Source organism: Lepidochelys kempii, chromosome 2 (genome assembly GCF_965140265.1).
Source record: "Lepidochelys kempii isolate rLepKem1 chromosome 2, rLepKem1.hap2, whole genome shotgun sequence".
Taxonomy (NCBI): domain Eukaryota; kingdom Metazoa; phylum Chordata; order Testudines; family Cheloniidae; genus Lepidochelys; species Lepidochelys kempii.
In genome coordinates this window covers 233,099,792-233,118,577 of record NC_133257.1, presented here as the reverse complement: position 1 = coordinate 233,118,577, position 18,786 = coordinate 233,099,792, and the positions used below count along the sequence as shown (strand labels likewise).

General features: G+C 40.4%; 1 protein-coding gene across 2 annotated transcripts; it reads left to right on the top strand.

Annotated features, from left to right (window-relative positions):
• Nucleotides 1–12,502: 12,502 nt before the first annotated feature.
• Nucleotides 12,503–16,721, top strand: SKIDA1 (SKI/DACH domain containing 1). 2 transcript variants are annotated; one of them, XM_073334202.1, is made up of 2 exons: nt 12,503–13,186; nt 14,066–16,721. In XM_073334202.1, exon 2 carries the CDS (start codon nt 14,168–14,170, stop codon nt 16,700–16,702), a length of 2,535 nt encoding a protein of 844 aa, XP_073190303.1. In that variant the 5' UTR covers nt 12,503–13,186; nt 14,066–14,167; the 3' UTR covers nt 16,703–16,721. The 2 variants fall into 2 exon arrangements, with proteins under 2 accessions (XP_073190303.1, XP_073190302.1); XM_073334201.1 differs by having other exon boundaries at nt 14,063–16,721.
• The last annotated feature ends 2,065 nt before the right edge of the window (nt 16,722–18,786 follow it).

Here is an 18,786-nt window from a genome sequence, read left to right as displayed (position 1 = left end):
GGCAGATTGGCTTGGATCCAACAAATTTAGCCATGTTCAATTATGAGAGACATAGCATATCTATGAAATCCATATTAAAATATGTATCTAGTCTTTGCTGTATGTTTGCTCATAAGTTATACCACTAAAAAGTATAGTTTTCTATTTTCTTCAATACATGAATACCAATTATCAAACCAGTACATGTTATTCTACAAGTACATTTTTTTAATAATTAAAATGTTTTAATATTAATTCACCTCTTATCTTGTGGGTTATATCTTATACAGTTATAGATTATACAAGTATAGGTAATAATATCTAAGACTGTATCTGATGTATGTGCTGAATATTACGCCTACTCATTTATTGTGTGATTGCCATTTCTGTGATCATAAGTACAGTTTTTAACGTTTTAGAATGGCAGTATTATTTCACTGTTCCTTTAAAACTACTGTTTAAAAGCATTAATGTTATTGTTTTTAATTGCACTATCACCTTTGGAGACTTCTGGCAAATTCTATTTAACTAGCAACAATTAATGAAATAGGTGGTTTTCAAGTACTGCTTCTGTTACTAATGTTGACATTTAAATGTTAATTCTAGTCTGAGGTTTACTGTAAACATGAAGCAAGTTTTTTTCCCTGAATGAACAATCTTAAACCAAAATTCCAAGTTAAGGAATTGTAACACAGAATATTTTTAAGCATGGTGCTTAGTTCCTTCTAAAAGATTTAACATTTCCTAAGTGATATAGATTAAAGATTTTAATTTAGCAATGAATTTATAATTCTCTACATTAAACGCGTATTTAAATGTTAACCACATTGTTATATGAGTCAGGTCAAAATAATAATTACAGTATATTACAAAAGAACCTGAAATAAACTTCCAGCAAACCATACTGAATATTAATGCTGTGCTAATCCTTGAAAAGCTGGGTTAGTAAACTCTGGAATTTAGATATGTGATTTAAATGCAATGCACAGCTTTTCTTTAGATAAGACTAATATCCACTGTAAAGTTCAGGATTTTTTTTGTGAGGTACTTATTAATTTATTGGATTTTTTTAATAAGTGCATTTACATAGTCATCCCAAAAACAAACCTTAAATTGTCTTTATGCATGCATATCTCTGTGTAGAATTTCTTAAATTAGCATTTTTCTACTAAAGCAATATCTTACATTTTTATTTTTTGTGTTATGATTGGTAGTGTAATTTTAATATCAAGGGTCACATTTCCTTTATTTCCACTTAAGAGTTACATTTATATTATAATACAAGAAATGACATGCTGAGTTTCTAATCAAGTGTCTGATATAAAGCTATTTTAAGATGGTTGTGTATAAATTAAATCCATATATGCAGTTTAAAGATAATGGGGTGGGAAAGAGAAAAGTCGGTTTTGTTATATACTAAAGCAACTTCGAGTAAATGAACCACATTTGTGGGCTGTATAAATGATATTAGCCTAGTTTACCAAGTACCATTTGGACAAAACAATGTTACTTTTTTATTTAAAGTGTTTTCTTCTCAATAAGGGGCCATCACCTCCCAATCTCAAAAACACGCCCAAGAATATGTTAATTAATTGTATTGTGTCCCTGAAATAAAGAGGTTGCCAAATGCAATTAAAAACAGCCTATCGATCAATGAGCTATGTTCCCACTGCTAGTTGCTAAAAGTAATTTCGATTTTGAATTTGTAGATGCACACACATTTCTTCTATGTATGGGGTTTTATCATTAAAAACTTTCTGATAACAAGTGTAACGTGACCACATAGGGTGTATCTTGGGAAGCTTAACATTCCTAGCGAATTAAGCGCGCAAGCCTCAGAACACTTTTTGTCAATCTTACTGTGGTACTTCAGAGTCGGAATGTGGGTAATTTTTATATTATGGCACTTCCCCAATTAAAAACAACAACAATGATCCTTTGTGAAAGGAGGACTATATTAAATACGTCAACATATTCCATACAAGACAAGTATAATATAAAGAACATCGTAGAGTGGCCAGAATGGTGTTCCTCTGACTATTTTAAAATCTTTTTCTTTCAACGAGATCATTTTGAATCCACAATATGCAATATATATTAACTAAAACAATATGATCGCACGTAATTTTCATTTTAAATTATATTTTCTCAAGTTGTGTTCACATTTTGAAAATTACCAAACAGCATTTGAGAGTAAACACGTTTCAACTGAGAAAATAATCAGAGCCCTTAAATATTTTAAGCCAATTTAATTAGCAGTTTTTTCTTGTGAAATATTATTTTCATCTTAAACCTTCAAATGATCTTTAAGACTTCTACCATCTAAATATAATTGTTCTTTATTAAACGATTGAGTCCCACAAGAGACTGCAAGTTTACAAAGAGTGAAGAGAAACGAACAACAAAAACAAGTTCTGGGTATACTTTTAAACAACTTAAACGCGACTGCAAAGTTAAACGCCTACATTTCCAAGCAGGGGAGAAAAGTCAGTTGTTAGCATCTAGCTGACAATAATTCCTATTTATAAACATCTGTTAACTTCGTCGTCTTGTAGTTAACTTTTGTCAAATGTTAGTTTCGTGGTGGTGTGTAAATGCAATACGGAATAAGACGTCAATTCTAATTTGCTAAAATAAAATTTCAAGCCCAGTCAAACAATTTACTGAAACCAATCGCTCTTTTTTTGTAGAAGGAATTTGTGCAAAACTACTTGAGGATTTCTCCAGAAATTATCCTCCCTCCTAATAAATATATGAGACCCCCACACAGCTTAATTTTCCTCACTAAAGCGAAATGAGCAAAGATTATTTTTGCTTTAAAGAATACGGCACTTGTTGGAAATTTTCTTTCATATCAAGTTAGTTAACTGTTTTGATGTAATGTAGAGTGAAAAGCTCTGGTCTGAATGGAGGGCTGAAATCATTTATTTTTAAACAAGTTTTTGAAAATCATTAAAGCAAAGAATACTTTTCATGAAAAGCACTAATTTTTATTTTTTTTAACTGAACAAGCCTGCAGCTAGTATTTGAAGAAATCGCTGGTTTCACTGTGTTTATATTAAATGCAAAATAAGATTAATCCTCGTTTTTATACATAAAACATTCAAACGTGTTCTTTTCAAAATTCTATTTGACTGTGTTTGTTATTCCAAATCCCCTGCTTCTGAAAGTTGCTTTTTTCCCAGTTTCTCTAGGAAGTCCTATTCTAAAATCCACTCACAAACGTTCTTCTATGTATAAATCCAGCCTTATGGTGGGGTTTTTACCTTTTGTCTACCATGTAAGTTACAGCCTCGCTGGAGCATCTCTGAGCGAATAGCACTTTTAAATAATCCTCTCTACTTATTTACCAGTTGTCTTGTTGGAAACCCCTGAATTGCTGTGAAGGATATAATACAAATTTGCGCCATAACCCAACTGTGTTTGGAGCTAACATATAATGCTGTGCAGCGGGAGCTCGTCTCCTTCCCTCGCTCTGGCAGGACAAGCCCAGCCAGCTGAAAACAGCGCGAAGAAGGCGGCCTGTGAACAATGGGAGCGGCTGGAGGAAAAGGAGCCCAAATTACACTTCCTCTCGCTCACTGCAGCCTCTCAAACCCGTCCGTCCGAGTCACTCATTCACTGCACCGTCTCCAGGCCGCCTACCCCCGCGCGCTCACTGCAGCAACCTTCCCCAAACCCGCCTGCTCGCATTTCCTGCCTCAACGGTTGTAGCCTGCCCCACTCGCTCACTGCAGCCCCTTTTCTTCCTCACTAACTGCTCTCTTCAGGAGCCCGCCCCACTCCCAGGGTGCAGCGTCTTGCTAGTCAATCTCTCCATGATAGCCATCAATGCTGCCTCCATGAGCCCACCCCACTCTCTCTGACTGTTAAGCTGACTTGCTTGCCCTCTTGACCAACGCACAAGCCTAACAGTTCACCCTCCTTTTGTTGAGGACACCCACAGAGTTGCTCTATATCAGCTGCTCACCCTCAATATAAAGTGTTTTAAAAGAAGAGTGGGAGATTATTTAGCTGGCCTGTAGCCAACTGTTCTCCAGATCCTAGCCTGGGTTCAGGGTTCCAATTATGCTGAGCTGCAAGGCTCCTGCCAACTCCATTTGTTACCACTGACCTTCCCCCAGCTGGCCTCAGTTCTGCTTATTTTCTCACATAGCATGAGCACTGCCAGCAGGAGAGGAGGAAACACTGCATTTAACCCACATGCTGCAGTGCTTCCTTCTTCCCTTCAGGGGACAGTGCTGTACACCAGACTGGTCAGCGTTGTTCTTCTCCCTGACCCCCAAATCCTCTCTTCCACGCTGCAGAAACTGGCAGGAGGAAGAGGAAAATGGGGGGGGGGGGGGGGCGGAATCAAGAGAAAGGATACAAAGGAGAAGGGAAATAGAGGAGACATACCCTCTTCAAAACCGTCCATTTGGATGTTCTATATCACCTTAATTTCTTTCTGAAAAGTTGACAGGCATTCACTGTAGCCTTCCCAAATCTGGTTATTTCACTCTTTCACTGCAGCCTGCCTGCTCCAGTAAAACGCGCTGCAGCTCGCCTCAACAACCCTCTCGCCCCACTCATTCACTCAGATGCAGCCCTCCTGAAACGAGGTAGCCCAGTCTTCGCGGGAGCATTTTGATCTCGGTTTCCCCACTCGCTCAGTCCAGTTTGCCCAAGCCCATCGACTCTCTCACCCAAAACAGCCTTATTGAACCAGCCCTTTCCTCTCTGCAGTCTCCTGGCGAAACCTCGAGCTCCCTAGCTTTTCTGCTATAACTTCTTCCTCACAGTTAAAATCATTAAGTGCTGCAGATATGACTCTTCTCTCAACTAAACACTGCTCCTGTTAAACTATTAATGTCCAATCTTCAAATTTTAATAGTCAACCTAGATCTAAGGATCTCTTTTGGGGGTGGGATTAATTCCATGTAATTATGTTATAATCATCTTCTTTCTCACTTTAACTTTGTATATAGATCAAACATTTCACACATTAATCGGAAAATGTACCTAACCAACACTAATTATTTTAGAGGTTTATTACGGAAATGTAATAAAACATGTTGCTTTTTAATCTGATTTGTATTGGGGTATGGGGTTATAATTAAACATGTTTTAATCCCCTTTATCTTCTATGTTTTGTTAGTTAAAATCTGCTTATAATAAATCAGATGTTTCTCTCCCGCATGTTAAAACATTAAATAATGGAAAGAGATCAGGACTTGGGGCAAAATTTAGTGCAAAAAATGAGGGCGGATGGGGCTTCATTATATATTTGGGTTTAACTGATAAATGTTTATGTTTGGGTGATTTGCTTCATGACACATTTGATTCTGCACCTATATCCTTAACGCTCAAGACAAGGTACTTTAAAATTTGAGACATTCATGTTTGCTATTAATATTCAACAGGCAACAACACAGCCCCACTCTTCCTCCCTGGCTATATTTCTCCTCGTATGCGAGTATCCAATTCCTCTGAATCTATGTGAACAATTCCCCTCTCTCTGAAGTCGGCCTAAACTCCTTTTCTGCTATATTCAGTAAGGGCAAAAAAAAAATCTTTTTTCCCCTCCACTTTGTGTTCATCAATTATTTCACCACAGGAGCAGTCCAAGTTCTGCTACAACCTTCGCCACCATCTCTTTCCCCCCCCCCCCCCCCGTTTTTAAATTATTTTTTTCTCTGGAAGATGCCTTCTTTCCCTCCTGTTGTCTTCTAGAAAGCTGCTATTTGGGGGACTGTCCCTGATCTTGCCCCCCTCCTCATGTGTATAATGACTTTAAACTCTTTGGAATAATCTTCTCTCTCTCTCTCTCTAGAGTCTGCCCTCCATCTCCCATTACGTTGTAGCCTAGAGAGGCTCTATTCGGGGCGGGAAGATACTCCAGTTCGTGTTCCAAGCACATGTATAACTCCATTAAACTCCTTGGAGCTATTTCACCCTGCAGGGGTTAAACTTCAGCTGTCCCAAATCTTGTTGCCTCTACATGCCGTCCCAGTCATTGAAACACGTGTTTTCTAGGCTCCCAACATACTATCCGGGGCCATGATGGGGCTGCTTTAAATTGTGCCAATTCCACGTGTCCACTTAAAACTCATGTGAGCACACCCCCACCCCCACCGCTTCTGTAGTCTGCCTCATCGGATCCCTCCGCCAGGTTTGACATGCTACTAATATACTACTTGGGGCCATGCCAGGAGTGCCCCCCAAATCCTGCTGCCTCCACAGGGGCCCTCTTCAAACTGATCTACGCAGCACTGCGCTCCTGAGGCGCTGCCCCGGGCTCCGTTCAGGCTGCTGCTGCCCAGGCGCCGGGCTCCGTTCTGGGTGTGTGACTTCCGGAGAGCCCAATGGCGGGGGGAGGGGGGGCGATTACGACAGGCTCGAGCTCGGCACGAGCGCGGCCGGCGTGAGGAATTGTGGGTAAGACAGTGCCCGAGCGGCAGAAGGAAACGCCGAGAGAAGGGGGAAGGGGTGGGGGGAGGTGAAAGGTCAGCCGCCGGGAGACCCCGCGCTCTGCGCCCAAGTAGTGAATGGAGGGAGCAGTAGCGCTGGCAGCGTTGCACATTGTTATGTGGACGCACATTCCAGGGGGCTCCGTGCACATCACACCCCCAACTTTTTTTTTTCCAGGGGGAGAGGCTGCCAACAATGCATTAAATTTGCTTAACAACAAGTCGGGGTTGTTTTCCTCTCTCTCCTCCCATGCCGCTGTCCCTGACAATACAGCAAAGCAGGAATATAAACACCAAGCGTGTCTCCGCTGCAAGAGGGGCAGAGAGTGCAACGGAGGCTGCTGCTTAGGAAATCTCTTTGCTACTTTGGAGCTATGTCTTCTCTGTCTGATCCGCGTGCTTTGCTTTCGGGGCGGGGAGGGAAGGTGTTTGTCTCCACCGCAACCCCACCCAGTGTAGCAGCTCAACACAATTATGTCCTATGCAGGGGTATGCTAGCAACACCGACTGGCAAAAATGCAAGACTTTTGCTGCTCAGCCAAATGCGAATTATATTTGTTTGCATATAACCCCACCCCCACTGCCTCTATCCTTGCAGCAATTTATTTGATTTATTTCTACGAACGTTTTGTTTTCACCCGTTTCCCTTCTTACTTCGCTAATCAGCACGAGATCATTACTGGGAACACATTTTAAAACCTTTTTAATCGTGCTTTTTTTTAAGTCCCACAAACTAGTCTCTCTTTGGGGAGCACTGAAATCCTAAGAAAGGTTCCCATCCACGCTCATACAAACTAAACTTTGATTGCTGTTGGTTTGGGGGGACTATCTGGGGAGTTTAGATCCATGAAATTAACAACTTCTGCTTAATCGTGGCTGCTGTTACTGCTATTGTGAGCATCTTTACCAGTAAACATGTTTTAATTTACATTGCTGCGCAACTTTCTAATAATTTCTTAAACCCAAACCCTCCTACACAGTTTCTAAAGGCAAAGTTAAGCGAGTCCACCCTCAGCCCCTCACAATAAGCTTGAAATGGAGGAAGAAACTGTAAAGAGTTCGAATGGAGAAGTGGTTCCCTTTGTTCTTTCATTGTTCCTCCACGAACTGGCGGATACAAGGACAAACGCTTACCTTCTTTCCTTTTTGCTCCAAAAACCAGACGTTCCCATCAGCCTTCAAATACACAATCCACCTTAGGAGTGACTACAAATATCGGGAGAGTTTGTATTCCATTATTTTTCGCTCTCTGCCTTTTTTAGTGTAAGATTAAGTTGCCGAGCACGTTGTTGCAAGCTGTAGCCCCCCGCCTTAGTGAATGGTCACGTTCAGGACCCTCCAGTCCATCCTAATTCTGCCAGTAGAATCGAAGGCATTGGAGGTCTAAACTTTCAAAAAGAAAAGGGCCTACAACTATCTAGAAAATCTGTAAATACACTCGGCTTTTCCACTACATTCTGCTCCAATTAAAAATAAATAAATATTTCACCCATGAACATTTAATTTAAGAAGTTTAAATTCAGCAGTGTTTATCTTTTAGACTAAATTAGCTTAAAAGCAAATTGAGATAAACTACAATCTACAGCACTGTATTCCATAGCATTTGTAAGGCATGGGCTTTAAAAATAAACAAGAACATCATGTTGAAATATGGGATATAAAGTTTAAATTACAATGGTATCTGAGAGAAATGTGTTCTCTAAAACATAATGGAAAATCATGGCTTCAAAAAGTGTCTCCCATGGCAAAATGATTGGTTTTCATTGTACTATTACTCTAACATACAAAATGAATCAGCTTTCTTATTTCTTTGTAATCCAATCAGTGTTTAGTACACAGACTCAGAGGCAACACTCCCCCAAACCTTATTTTAATCTGATTATGATGAGATTTCCTGATACAATGAATATTTTAAATGATCCTTGTGCCTCAGTAAATGGGATAAATTTTCAGCCTCCTGTTTCCAGGGGTCCCAGATGCACTGTGCAGAGGAAACCGGCACTGCTTGGAGACCAAGCTCCTCTGGGTTCTGGTCGGGGGTCGGAACCAGGAGACTATAGCCGGCCCCCTTCTCCTCTCTCCCTCCCCCTTCTTCTATCGCCCATGGGCGCTGCATTAATTACTCCCAATTCCTTTGCCTGTGGTTGGAGCTTGGAGCTGGACACTTAAGCGCCTTTTAGCACTGCATCTCCAAGCAGCTGGCCATTGCGAAATAAACAAATAAAAGCTTAGGCGATCTAAATAAATTGTGGGACTGAGAGTGTGTGCTGTCTATTCTTTCACCACCAACTTGTCCTTAATGGCATTCTGGAAGGTTTGTATTTCATAGGAAAATATTGCAACAAACAAGGTAAATAGGGGCTGGCTGAGGGGAAGTGGCTTTTCTTTGATAGCGTTTAATTGGAATTGAAACATTCTAGAGCTGTAAACATTCTTTATTTATTCAGCACACATAAGCCGGCATTGTTTTATCACCATCATAATTATGGTGTCCTTTAAACTGGTTGATAGCAAGAGAGATAAGGGAATGTGCCTGTAGCTTGAGATTAAATCTCTCTCTCTCTCTCTCCAGTCGCCTCTCCCCGGGTCACCAGAATCCCCACAGTCCTTGGAGATGAGGAGCGCTGGAAGATTGTGGCCTGGCCATCCCTTACGTCATGAAAGTGATTTGTGCCACATTGCTAATTTGGTGCAATCCATAACCTTCTGATCTCCTGTGTTTGTAATTGCTTTTCAGTTTGCAGAATATGTTTTCTCTGATATAGTTCTTGAATACAGAAATTACTATTGCTCACCTGTATGTAAGAAATCATCTTCCCCAATGTTTGTTGCTTTACCTTTGTCTAATTAAAAATGCACATTTTAGGATCCTTTCAGAACAAAGCTTTGCCAAATCCCCTTTACATCCAAGGATTTGAAAATGTATAAAGGCTGCATTGAATTCAGGATGGGTCAAGGGGCAAAAAAAGGGTAGAAGGTCACTGCATATTGATTGTGGGTCAGTAGACAACATGGCATGTAGTATGTGTCCAAAAAATCCCCTTAAAAACTGTATTTAAAAAACAAGATTATCAACATCTGCTGTGTTATTTTGTGATTTTACTGAATTCCAGACATTTCTGGTGTGTGTGATACATCCACATGGAAAAATAAAACTTTAAAAATGCTGAACAGAACTATACATTGTTGCTTTGTTTACATGGAAATAACTCAGTTGTGATATTATGTTTGATAAATTGTCATGATTTTTTTTACTGTTAGTTGGCAATTAATTGGCCCAGGTATTTGGATAATTTGGTTGTGCATTCTTATGTTTGACATATTAGAATTTATGGCAAATTTTAAGTACTGAAGTCACATTTGGTTGACTTTAAAATAGCAGAAGGATCCTAGTATACTGTTCTTTGACCCAGTTACTGGACTGTTCGTGATATCCTCTGTTTTCTGTTTGTATCCTCTATGAGCACAATATGCACATATATCTAAAACTGGTGAACAAGGTTATTTCTCATTTAAATGATTTATTTCTGCATAAAAGTGGTGAAAATAAAAGGTGTATTTAATGCTGTCAGTACCTGAAGATTGGTCCAGTGCTTAAAAATAATACTAAATAGTAATAGAAATGCTCTAATAATGTGGCAATCGGAGTATGAAAATTCACATGAGCCCTTAGGAAAAAGAATTCTCTGCATTAGTAAAACTATTGCTATAAATTGCTGTTGCATTTCACAACTAAACATTTAAAGAAACAGTGTGTGCATTACTTTGCTCAAGAAGGAAGAGGTCAGCCTGAATTGTAGTAGTATTTAAACACAATCATACAATGGAAATAAATCAAAACATAAAATGAAAAGGCATCTAAAATGTTATATGCATTCTTTCTGAAGCAATATAATTAAAAGTTTTCTGCAAGACTATATATTTTGACACAATTTTTCAAAAATGAAAGTAATCTGAGATAAATGGGAAAATGTCTACAGTATATATTATGAACATTATTTTTCTCTTTATTTTCTAGTAGGTTTATTCTTTGGCCAGACAGCTTCAGAACTGAAATATTATCTCACTCTAGGATGTAGATCACAGATTGCATGTTGCTCAAAGTGAAAAGGAACACATTTGATTGATAACGTGTGTATTCACAGCTATATATTGTTGTATGTACATATAGTTGGTAAAATGGGCATCCTTAGACCTTCTGTTCTGAAGAAATGGGAAGCAAACATCCATCTTTTGAATCGTGTTCATCTTTGACTTTAAGTGAGGCTGAGGTGGTCAACAAAATTATTACAGAAATATACATTTGTATCTGCCCCCTGCACGCACACACACACACAGAGGGAGAGAGTAAATTATTGCATAAGTTTTAATATAATTGATAACAGACACCTTTAATTTTTCCTGTCCATTCTCTTGGCTAGCTTTCACATTAATAATCTAAACCATAAATGCTGGTAGCTATTGATCACAATCCCCTGTGTGTGTGTGCAAATCCAGTTTAAAGTCCTCTTCCTTTACTGTGTACGTGTGTGCGCTGGCAAGGGCCTCTAATGATCTACCCCCAATGTTCCTGAAGAAGATCCCGATATACAGCGTGCACTGATGGCCATAAGAAAGCTGCTTGTTTCCTTCTGGACAAAAAATGATGGAGAAGTTAAAGAAACAAAAGACTGTGTGTGTGATGTGGAGTAAGATATGCAATTGAAAGTATGTGTATATCTATAGTTGTGTGTGTGTGTGCCCGTAAGAGAGAGAGAGAGAGATAGAGTGATTTTCTAAGACTTCTCTCCCCCCCCCCCCTTCAACACTGGCTCTGACTACATCCAGAAGCTAATGGCTGTACCTTTGGGGGGGGGGGGGGGAAGAGGTCTGGCAAATAGCCGCTACTAGTTTAAAACATTTGATAATGCAAGTATTAAACAAAAAAGCATGCATTTTTAAAATAGTTACTGAATCACAAAGCAGACTGTCATATGTAGTAAAAGTGTGTGTGTTTGTGTGTGTGTGTGTGTGTGTGTGTGAGAGAGAGAGAGAGAGAGAGAGAGAGAGAGAGAGAGAGAGAAACAACTAAGCTACCTGGCAAAGAAATGACTTTTCAGCCCACTTTTTTGTAATGTCTTCTTTAAAACCTTTATCTGAGGTTACTGTTTCTTTACTGTTTGACTCCACAGCCTTAACCTTAAAACAGGGGGAGGAGAATAGTGGGGTGGGGGTGGGGGTGCGAGCAGCATATAAGTGCATCAGGAGGAATTTTTAAACGACCTTATTGTCTCTAGCTTTAGAAAGGCTACGATGATTTCCTTTTAACGCCAGCAGCTGTTTTCCCTCGAAACTTTGCTTTCAGCTAGAGAATATAACATGATGTCTCTTACGCCAGTGAGAAAGGAAAATGTATGCTGATAAATCCAGATGCAAAGCAAAAGAAGGCTTAACTCTGTGGATGGTATTAGCTGTGACGAGGCATTGTTCACTGCTGCCTCTTGGTTACGTTTAAAGGCTGAAATATCACGAGATTCATTCAACGATCCTTTTCTCATTCAAGGGACAAAATGTAATTTGCTGTAGCTCTGGTTTCTTGGATGGGAATACTATCCTTAGATTTCAAAAGGAGGAACTAGATGTGGTTTGTACACACATTGATTAAGTTGAAGAGCGGCGATTACATCTGTGCAGAGAGCAACAGTAGTCTAGGGGTGGCTTTTCAAATCTCAAACCTACTGAGTTACAGACTCTCCTAAATAGACTTCCTTAATTTCCGGATGCACTTCTGTAAATTCCCACTTCTCGCCAGAATTCCTGCGAAATTGGGAGGTTGTGTGCATCTACTTTGTAATGCAAAACTACCGAAATTTATTTTTTAAGCGATCCTTTTATTTATTTCAGCTATATCTGATGGTGTAATACGAGCTCCACTCACCATATTGCCAATCTTTAGAATGGATAATGGAACTTTTGAATTAGAAAGGAAAAATTAGTCCCAGAAATATGAGATGTTTTCTTAATCACACGGATGTGTCTAATTTTGGATATGCACTAAACTACTGCTATATATAAGTGCTTGTGTTATATCCAGTTTTCAGTTGCAAACTGATTATGGGCGGATAGTTATTTTTGCAGCTTTTGACATGCAAACCGCAAACATCATTTTAACGCACGAAGGAAGAGGTTTGCTAACATTGCAACATGCTCGAAATCATTTGTGCCTGACATTGAAGTATTTTAACGTCACTGCGAAGAGGTTACACCTTCATACTGCTTCTTCAAAATGATTTTTAAAAGGGTGGGTATAAATGGAACATCTAAAGTCTGCAGAAGGTCTATTCCAAACTGAACGTGCTGCAAACCAGAAGTGTCCTGGATCATTGCAGTATTCTAGATCGTGTGCCAGCACTTTTCTGTTATTACGTAAAGCCTCTGGAAGCACCTTGGATATTTTACATTCTCTTTTCTCTCCTGGAAGCCGTCAGCACACAAGAATCCTGAAGTGGAGTCTGGGACTCTAGGACATTCCAGCTTGTGATCCAGCACGGTTAATTGTGAAAAGTGTATACATTTCTGGCTTATCTATGCTTTGTTATGGGTCTGACGTGAGCCCACGTCCTCCTTCCCCTCCCCCAATATTACAGACAGAATTTCAACTACAGAGTGACAGTATTACGGTGCTGGAAACCTTGATATGCAGAGCAAAAAACAAACTTAGCCATTGACTGTAGAAAGACAATTAAACAGAAGAGGAAAACCAAGAGAAACTCGAAAATGTAAGTATTCCTTCTCGCTTTCTAACAACAGAGCCTTTCACTCTGGAGCTTGAAAAAGGGAAATACCAGGCTATTCTGCATATTTTCGCTAAGCTTCATTTTCCACACAATGCAGAATAAAATACCAGTTTAAAATTATTGCATTACCAAAGTCTTTGCTCTCGATATGATAACACTTATATCCTTTACAGACACATAATGCGCAAAATAGCCGCATTTGTCCAAAATAGTCTAACTATATATATATATATATATATATATATATATATATATATATATATAAAATGATAATAAAAAACATACAAATCCTACATCTGTAGCTAGCGATGAAGTCTGAGAGGTCTGAGTGTATCTGAGCTCAGATTGTTTAATAGAAAGATTTATATACTAACTGTATTATTTACTTTGGGAGGGGGCTTGGCAGTGTAAGGGTATGCTAATTAGTGGGAGATTTTTTTGGGGGGGAAGGGGTGGAATATCAATTTTTATTGCATCACCTGTCAGGAGTGTCCAATCAGCGTTGGCTTTAGGGGAATTAATTGATGAAGGTGTCTCCGGACGAGCTCACTTCACTCTGTCATTTTATTTGTAGCTAAAGCAGCGGCGGGAATAGCAGCTGCATTTCTTGTCTCTTCCTCCCTTCACATTCCATTATCATAGTTCTCCAATGGAAAAGCAGGGAATGAAAGGGAACAGGTACTGATCTTCAACAGCAACTTAGAGAAACACTTTGGCAAACCTGATTTTCAAACAAAAATACAGAGAGATTGTAGTTTCACATGGTTGTTGTTGGTTTTTTTTTTCCTTTTTCTTCTAATTTCTTCTAAAGTTTGGCACTCCATTTAGCAGGAATAACAGTCTTTGTTATTTTATTAGCAGGATGCCTTGAGACAAATACAGCATCTGGCTGAGGATTGTGTGTGTGGCTTTTTTTTTTTTCTCTTTCTTTCTGCAAATGCTGGGAATAATTTAATTCAAGAAATGGGAGACTTGAAGTCGGGTTTTGAAGAGGTGGATGGCGTGAGGCTCGGCTACCTCATCATTAAAGGAAAGCAAATGTTTGCACTCTCTCAGGTTTTTACAGACCTGCTCAAAAACATCCCGAGAACTACAGTGCACAAGCGAATGGATCATTTAAAAGTAAAAAAGCATCACTGCGACCTGGAGGAGTTGAGGAAACTCAAAGCCATCAACTCCATCGCTTTCCATGCAGCCAAATGCACACTGATATCCAGAGAGGACGTGGAAGCTCTTTACACTTCTTGCAAAACGGAACGAGTCCTTAAGACAAAAAGGAGGAAAATAAGCCGGGCATTGTCAACAAAAGATCTCCAACCGGAGCACACATCCCCCGACCCCTACTCCAGCTTTTGGAAAGAGAACAAACTTTGGCTGGGTTTGAATGAATCGGCTCAGCCTCTGCCAGTTAGAAGAAAAGCTTTGCGTCCCGGGGACACAGGCTTGCTACCGGCCTCTGATCTACCTCACATTTTGAGTAAATACACTGGTCACAGCTACCCAGAAATCGCTCGGTCGCCTTGCAAACCCCCTTTACACTATGAAACCGCCCCGATCGTGGGCAACTATGTCACCTTTCACACGGATCCCCCTTACTTTCGGAGCGTCCTTTGCAGCAAGCACCCGGCGGCTGCGGCTGCTTATTATTACCAGTCCGCCGCCGCCATGGCTCAGACCAAGCTAGCGGCGGCGGCGGCTGCCGGGAGCCCTGTGGGTTTGACTTACAGATACAAAAGGAAAAGACCGTGTGAGGCCGCCCAAAAGGACTGTGTATTAAACACCCCCAGCAGCGCCAGGCGGCTCCTGATCGTGCCCAGGCCCTGCAAGCCCAAAGGAGCTGCAGCGGGCACGGCCGCTTGCCTGGAGAGATTTCACCTCGTCGATGGCTTTTGCACTTCGCAGCAGCCGCAGCCTCAGCCTCTGGGCAGCTTCCCCGAGAGCTGCAGCAGCGACTCGGAGTCCAGCTCTTACTCCGACCATGTGGCCAACGACTCGGACTTCGGATCCAGCCTCTCCAGCACCAGCAACTCCGTGTCCTCGGAGGAGGAGGAGGAGGAGGAGGAAGACGAGGAGGAGGAAGGCAGCGGCGTCTCGGACTCCAGCGAGGTCAGCTCCGAGGAGGAGGATTCGACCTCCGACTCCGACTCCAGCTCGGTTTCCAGCCAGGTCTCGGTACAAAGCATCCGCTTCAGGCGAACCAGTTTCTGCAACCCCCCCAGCATGGCCCAGGCCAACTTCTTGTATCATCTGGCCACGGCCGCCCCCACCAAATCGCCAGGTTTCGAGGAGGCAGGCAGGCTTCCCGACCTCCAAAGTGCTCAGCGTGGTGTCAAATCGGAACTGCCAGAGGAATGGAGTCATCAAAGCTGGGCATCCCAGGCATCTCCAGTGTGCTGCTCCAGCAGCCTTGGAAGTTGCTTTGCTGAGAGAAGGGACGATAGGGTATCCGAGATCCCATTCCCACACCCTGAATTTTCCAATAATGTAAAGAGTACTGACCTAACAATTAACTGTGCTGCAAAGGGGGCCTCTTCACCTAGCCCAAAGACAAACAATGCATTTCCACAACAAAGAATACTCAGAGAGGCAAGGAAATGCCTTCAAGCACCAACTACACACTGTGCAGATAACAATACAATAGCTGCTAGGTTCTTAAATAATGAATCCTCACCAACAGCAGCAAACTCAGAAGAAGATTCCAAAATCCCTCATTGTATTGAATTTGCCACGGATTTACCCTCTTTGCAAACCGATCGTGCTTCGACAACAGCAGCAGCCGAGCTTGAGTGCACTGATCCAGGCAATAAGGCATTGCCATTCCTGCACAGTATTAAAATCAAAATAGAGGACAGCAGTACGAATGAAGACTATGAACCTGACCTTTCAAAACATAAGCTAAAGTGTGAGTGCAATGATACTAAGGATGAGTTTAACGGTGTGACTGAGAGTAATAACCCGGAGGTTTTATTAACAGCCCAGGAAGATTCTGCATGCACTGAGAAAGAAACCACTTCCTTAAACACGCTGACTCAGAGTCAGGTCCTTTCATGCACTTTAGGTACTCCAAAACCTGAGGATGGGGAGTATAAATTTGGAGCGAGGGTGAGAAAAAATTACAGGACATTGGTTTTGGGAAAGCGACCTGTACTGCAGACTCCTCCAGTCAAACCAAATTTGAAATCAGCTAGAAGCCCACGTCCTACAGGTAAAATTGAGACACATGAAGGAACACTGGATGATTTTACAGTTACCAATAGACGCAAAAGGGTAGCCAGCAATGTAGCATCAGCAGTGAAAAGGCCGTTTAATTTCATGGCAAATTTTCCCTGTCCACCGTCACTAATTATTGGCAATGATGGGGATTTGTTGCCAGCTTATTCCTTAAACACCACTAAGGATTCCCAACCACCTCACAAGGCCCATCCTGTATGGAAATGGCAGTTGGGCGGTTCTGCAATACCTCTTCCACCTAGCCACAAATTCAGGAAATTTAATTAATAAAATAGTTTGGAAAATACTTTCTTGAACCACCTTTACCTTTCTTTTGTTTTAAACTCCACAGGATGGTTTGTACAAGCTCCTTAATGCTTTACACACTTTTGGAGTCCTGTTTTATCACATTGTGAAGATAGAAATCGGATTACTATTTTCTTTTCCATTGCAGTTTTTATTTGCTTGTTTGTTTGTCTGGGTAATTTTTACATTCCACAGAGTACTTCAGGCTAAAGACTCAACTTAAACTCAGTGATTATGGTAGAGCTGGAACACTTTACTGTTTAAATGCTAATAATGCACCGGTACCTCAATTCAACTGCTACAAATAAATGTCAAAAGGTTGAATAATAAATATTAGAATGAGCCATTAAATTTATGCACTAGATTTCGAAAATGGAAGTCTAACTGTTAATTCAGTTAAAGTTTGTTAAGTTACTTGGTTGCACAGTAAGGGTTCACGATAATTCAATGTGGCAGCAGCCTCTACTTTTCGGGAGCTTTGTTTTCCAAAGTAGGGGGCTCTTTTTCCAAGAGCAGTTGCATTTACTAATTTTTCTATGGTATGGAAAGGTTGGGGTTTGAGTGCAGCTGGAGCACTGGAAAAGCTGCCTCATCTCAAAACTAGTAAATAAATATGGAATTCTGTTTTTGGTAAAGGGTGTCTTTTTACTTGTACAGTCACTCTTTGCAATTGGAAAGACTTTTTGTTTCACCCAAAAGTCTTAAATAAGATTACTGCTACCCACTAATGTCATACTTCAGTTTTGGTCTGAACATGCCCCTTACTAACTTGCAAAGCAACTAAAATATTTGCCTGTATAGCAGTACACTTTATGGTCTAACCTCTCACACGCGATGGAGGAAATAGCAAAGCGGTAAATGCAACACAGAAAGTGAAACGTGAGGCCATAAGTGGAAAGAATACACAAAATGAGAATATCATATTATTGGTAGCTTTTTGGCACCAAAACTCAGGCATTTTAACCATAGTACACTTCACTGTTTTATCCGAATCTCTTGAAACTTGAGTTTTGCAATACCATCCTATCTATGTAGCAGGAGCATTTCTACTGCACGTGACAATCAGAGGCAATTATCTATATTTGCACTTAATATCGAAATAGTTTAACAGGTAGACTTCTAGAGTCTAGCCCTCGGTAAGACATGCTGGTGTAATATGTTGTGATGATGGAAGCAGTAAATCAAAATTATGAAAATTTGCACTGTTGAAAAGCATGCTTTAGCTTTATTTTCAATTAAAAACACTGTTTAAAAATTCCTGATTTCATACACTTCGACTTATTGCAGAGTTGTCCATAATTTCCTCTTCATTTGAAAGTTTAAGGTTTTTATTGGGAGGAAATAGGCTTCCAGAGGTTATTTTTGTTTTGTTTTGTTTTGAAATAAAACTGTTATTAACTCAATTTAAGGCAGTCTTGAACAATGTAGAGTTTATATTTTGGGAGGGAAATAGGTTACAAAGTTCTAATAGAACAGTTTGAGAAGTTGGGGATTTGAAAAGGTCAGTTACAATTGGGCTGCTGAATCAGCAGAGTTCGAGATTAAAAATTACTCCTTTTGAGTTACATTTTATTTATACTGGAGCCTTTTCCAAATTACATTTTAGGGATTCCACCTCTTCATTAATTCCGGGAGAATAATTTATCATAAATCAAAAAAGAAAAGAAAACAACAATGAAATGTTTATTGTGTGACTCAGAGTCAACATTTCTTATGGAAATTCACTGCCTATTTTTGATCCTCTACCCTCTTTGTCTCTCAATATTCCAAGTAGACACTGGCTGCTTTCCGCTCTATTTACTATATGCACACCGTGGTTTTCCTCTCATTGTAAAAGACCTCTTCTAGGAATACCTGCAGCCAAATATATTTAGAAAGAGTAAACAATTGCCTTTCAATTGATTCACCCTTCCCCCACATACACACACTTTAAGTTGCCAATTGCAAAAGGTGCATTGCATACTTAACCTGCTCAGCGGAAATTATGGTGGTCGTTAAAAATCTGTTTACTGGATGAAGTTGTTCTGAAATTAATGTTTACATTCGAGTGTTTGGAGCTGCATAAA

What these genes read in the sequence shown, in the direction of transcription:
- SKIDA1 (XM_073334202.1), top strand. Translation starts at nt 14,168, where the DNA reads ATGGGAGACTTGAAGTCGGGTTTTGAAGAGGTGGATGGCGTGAGGCTC.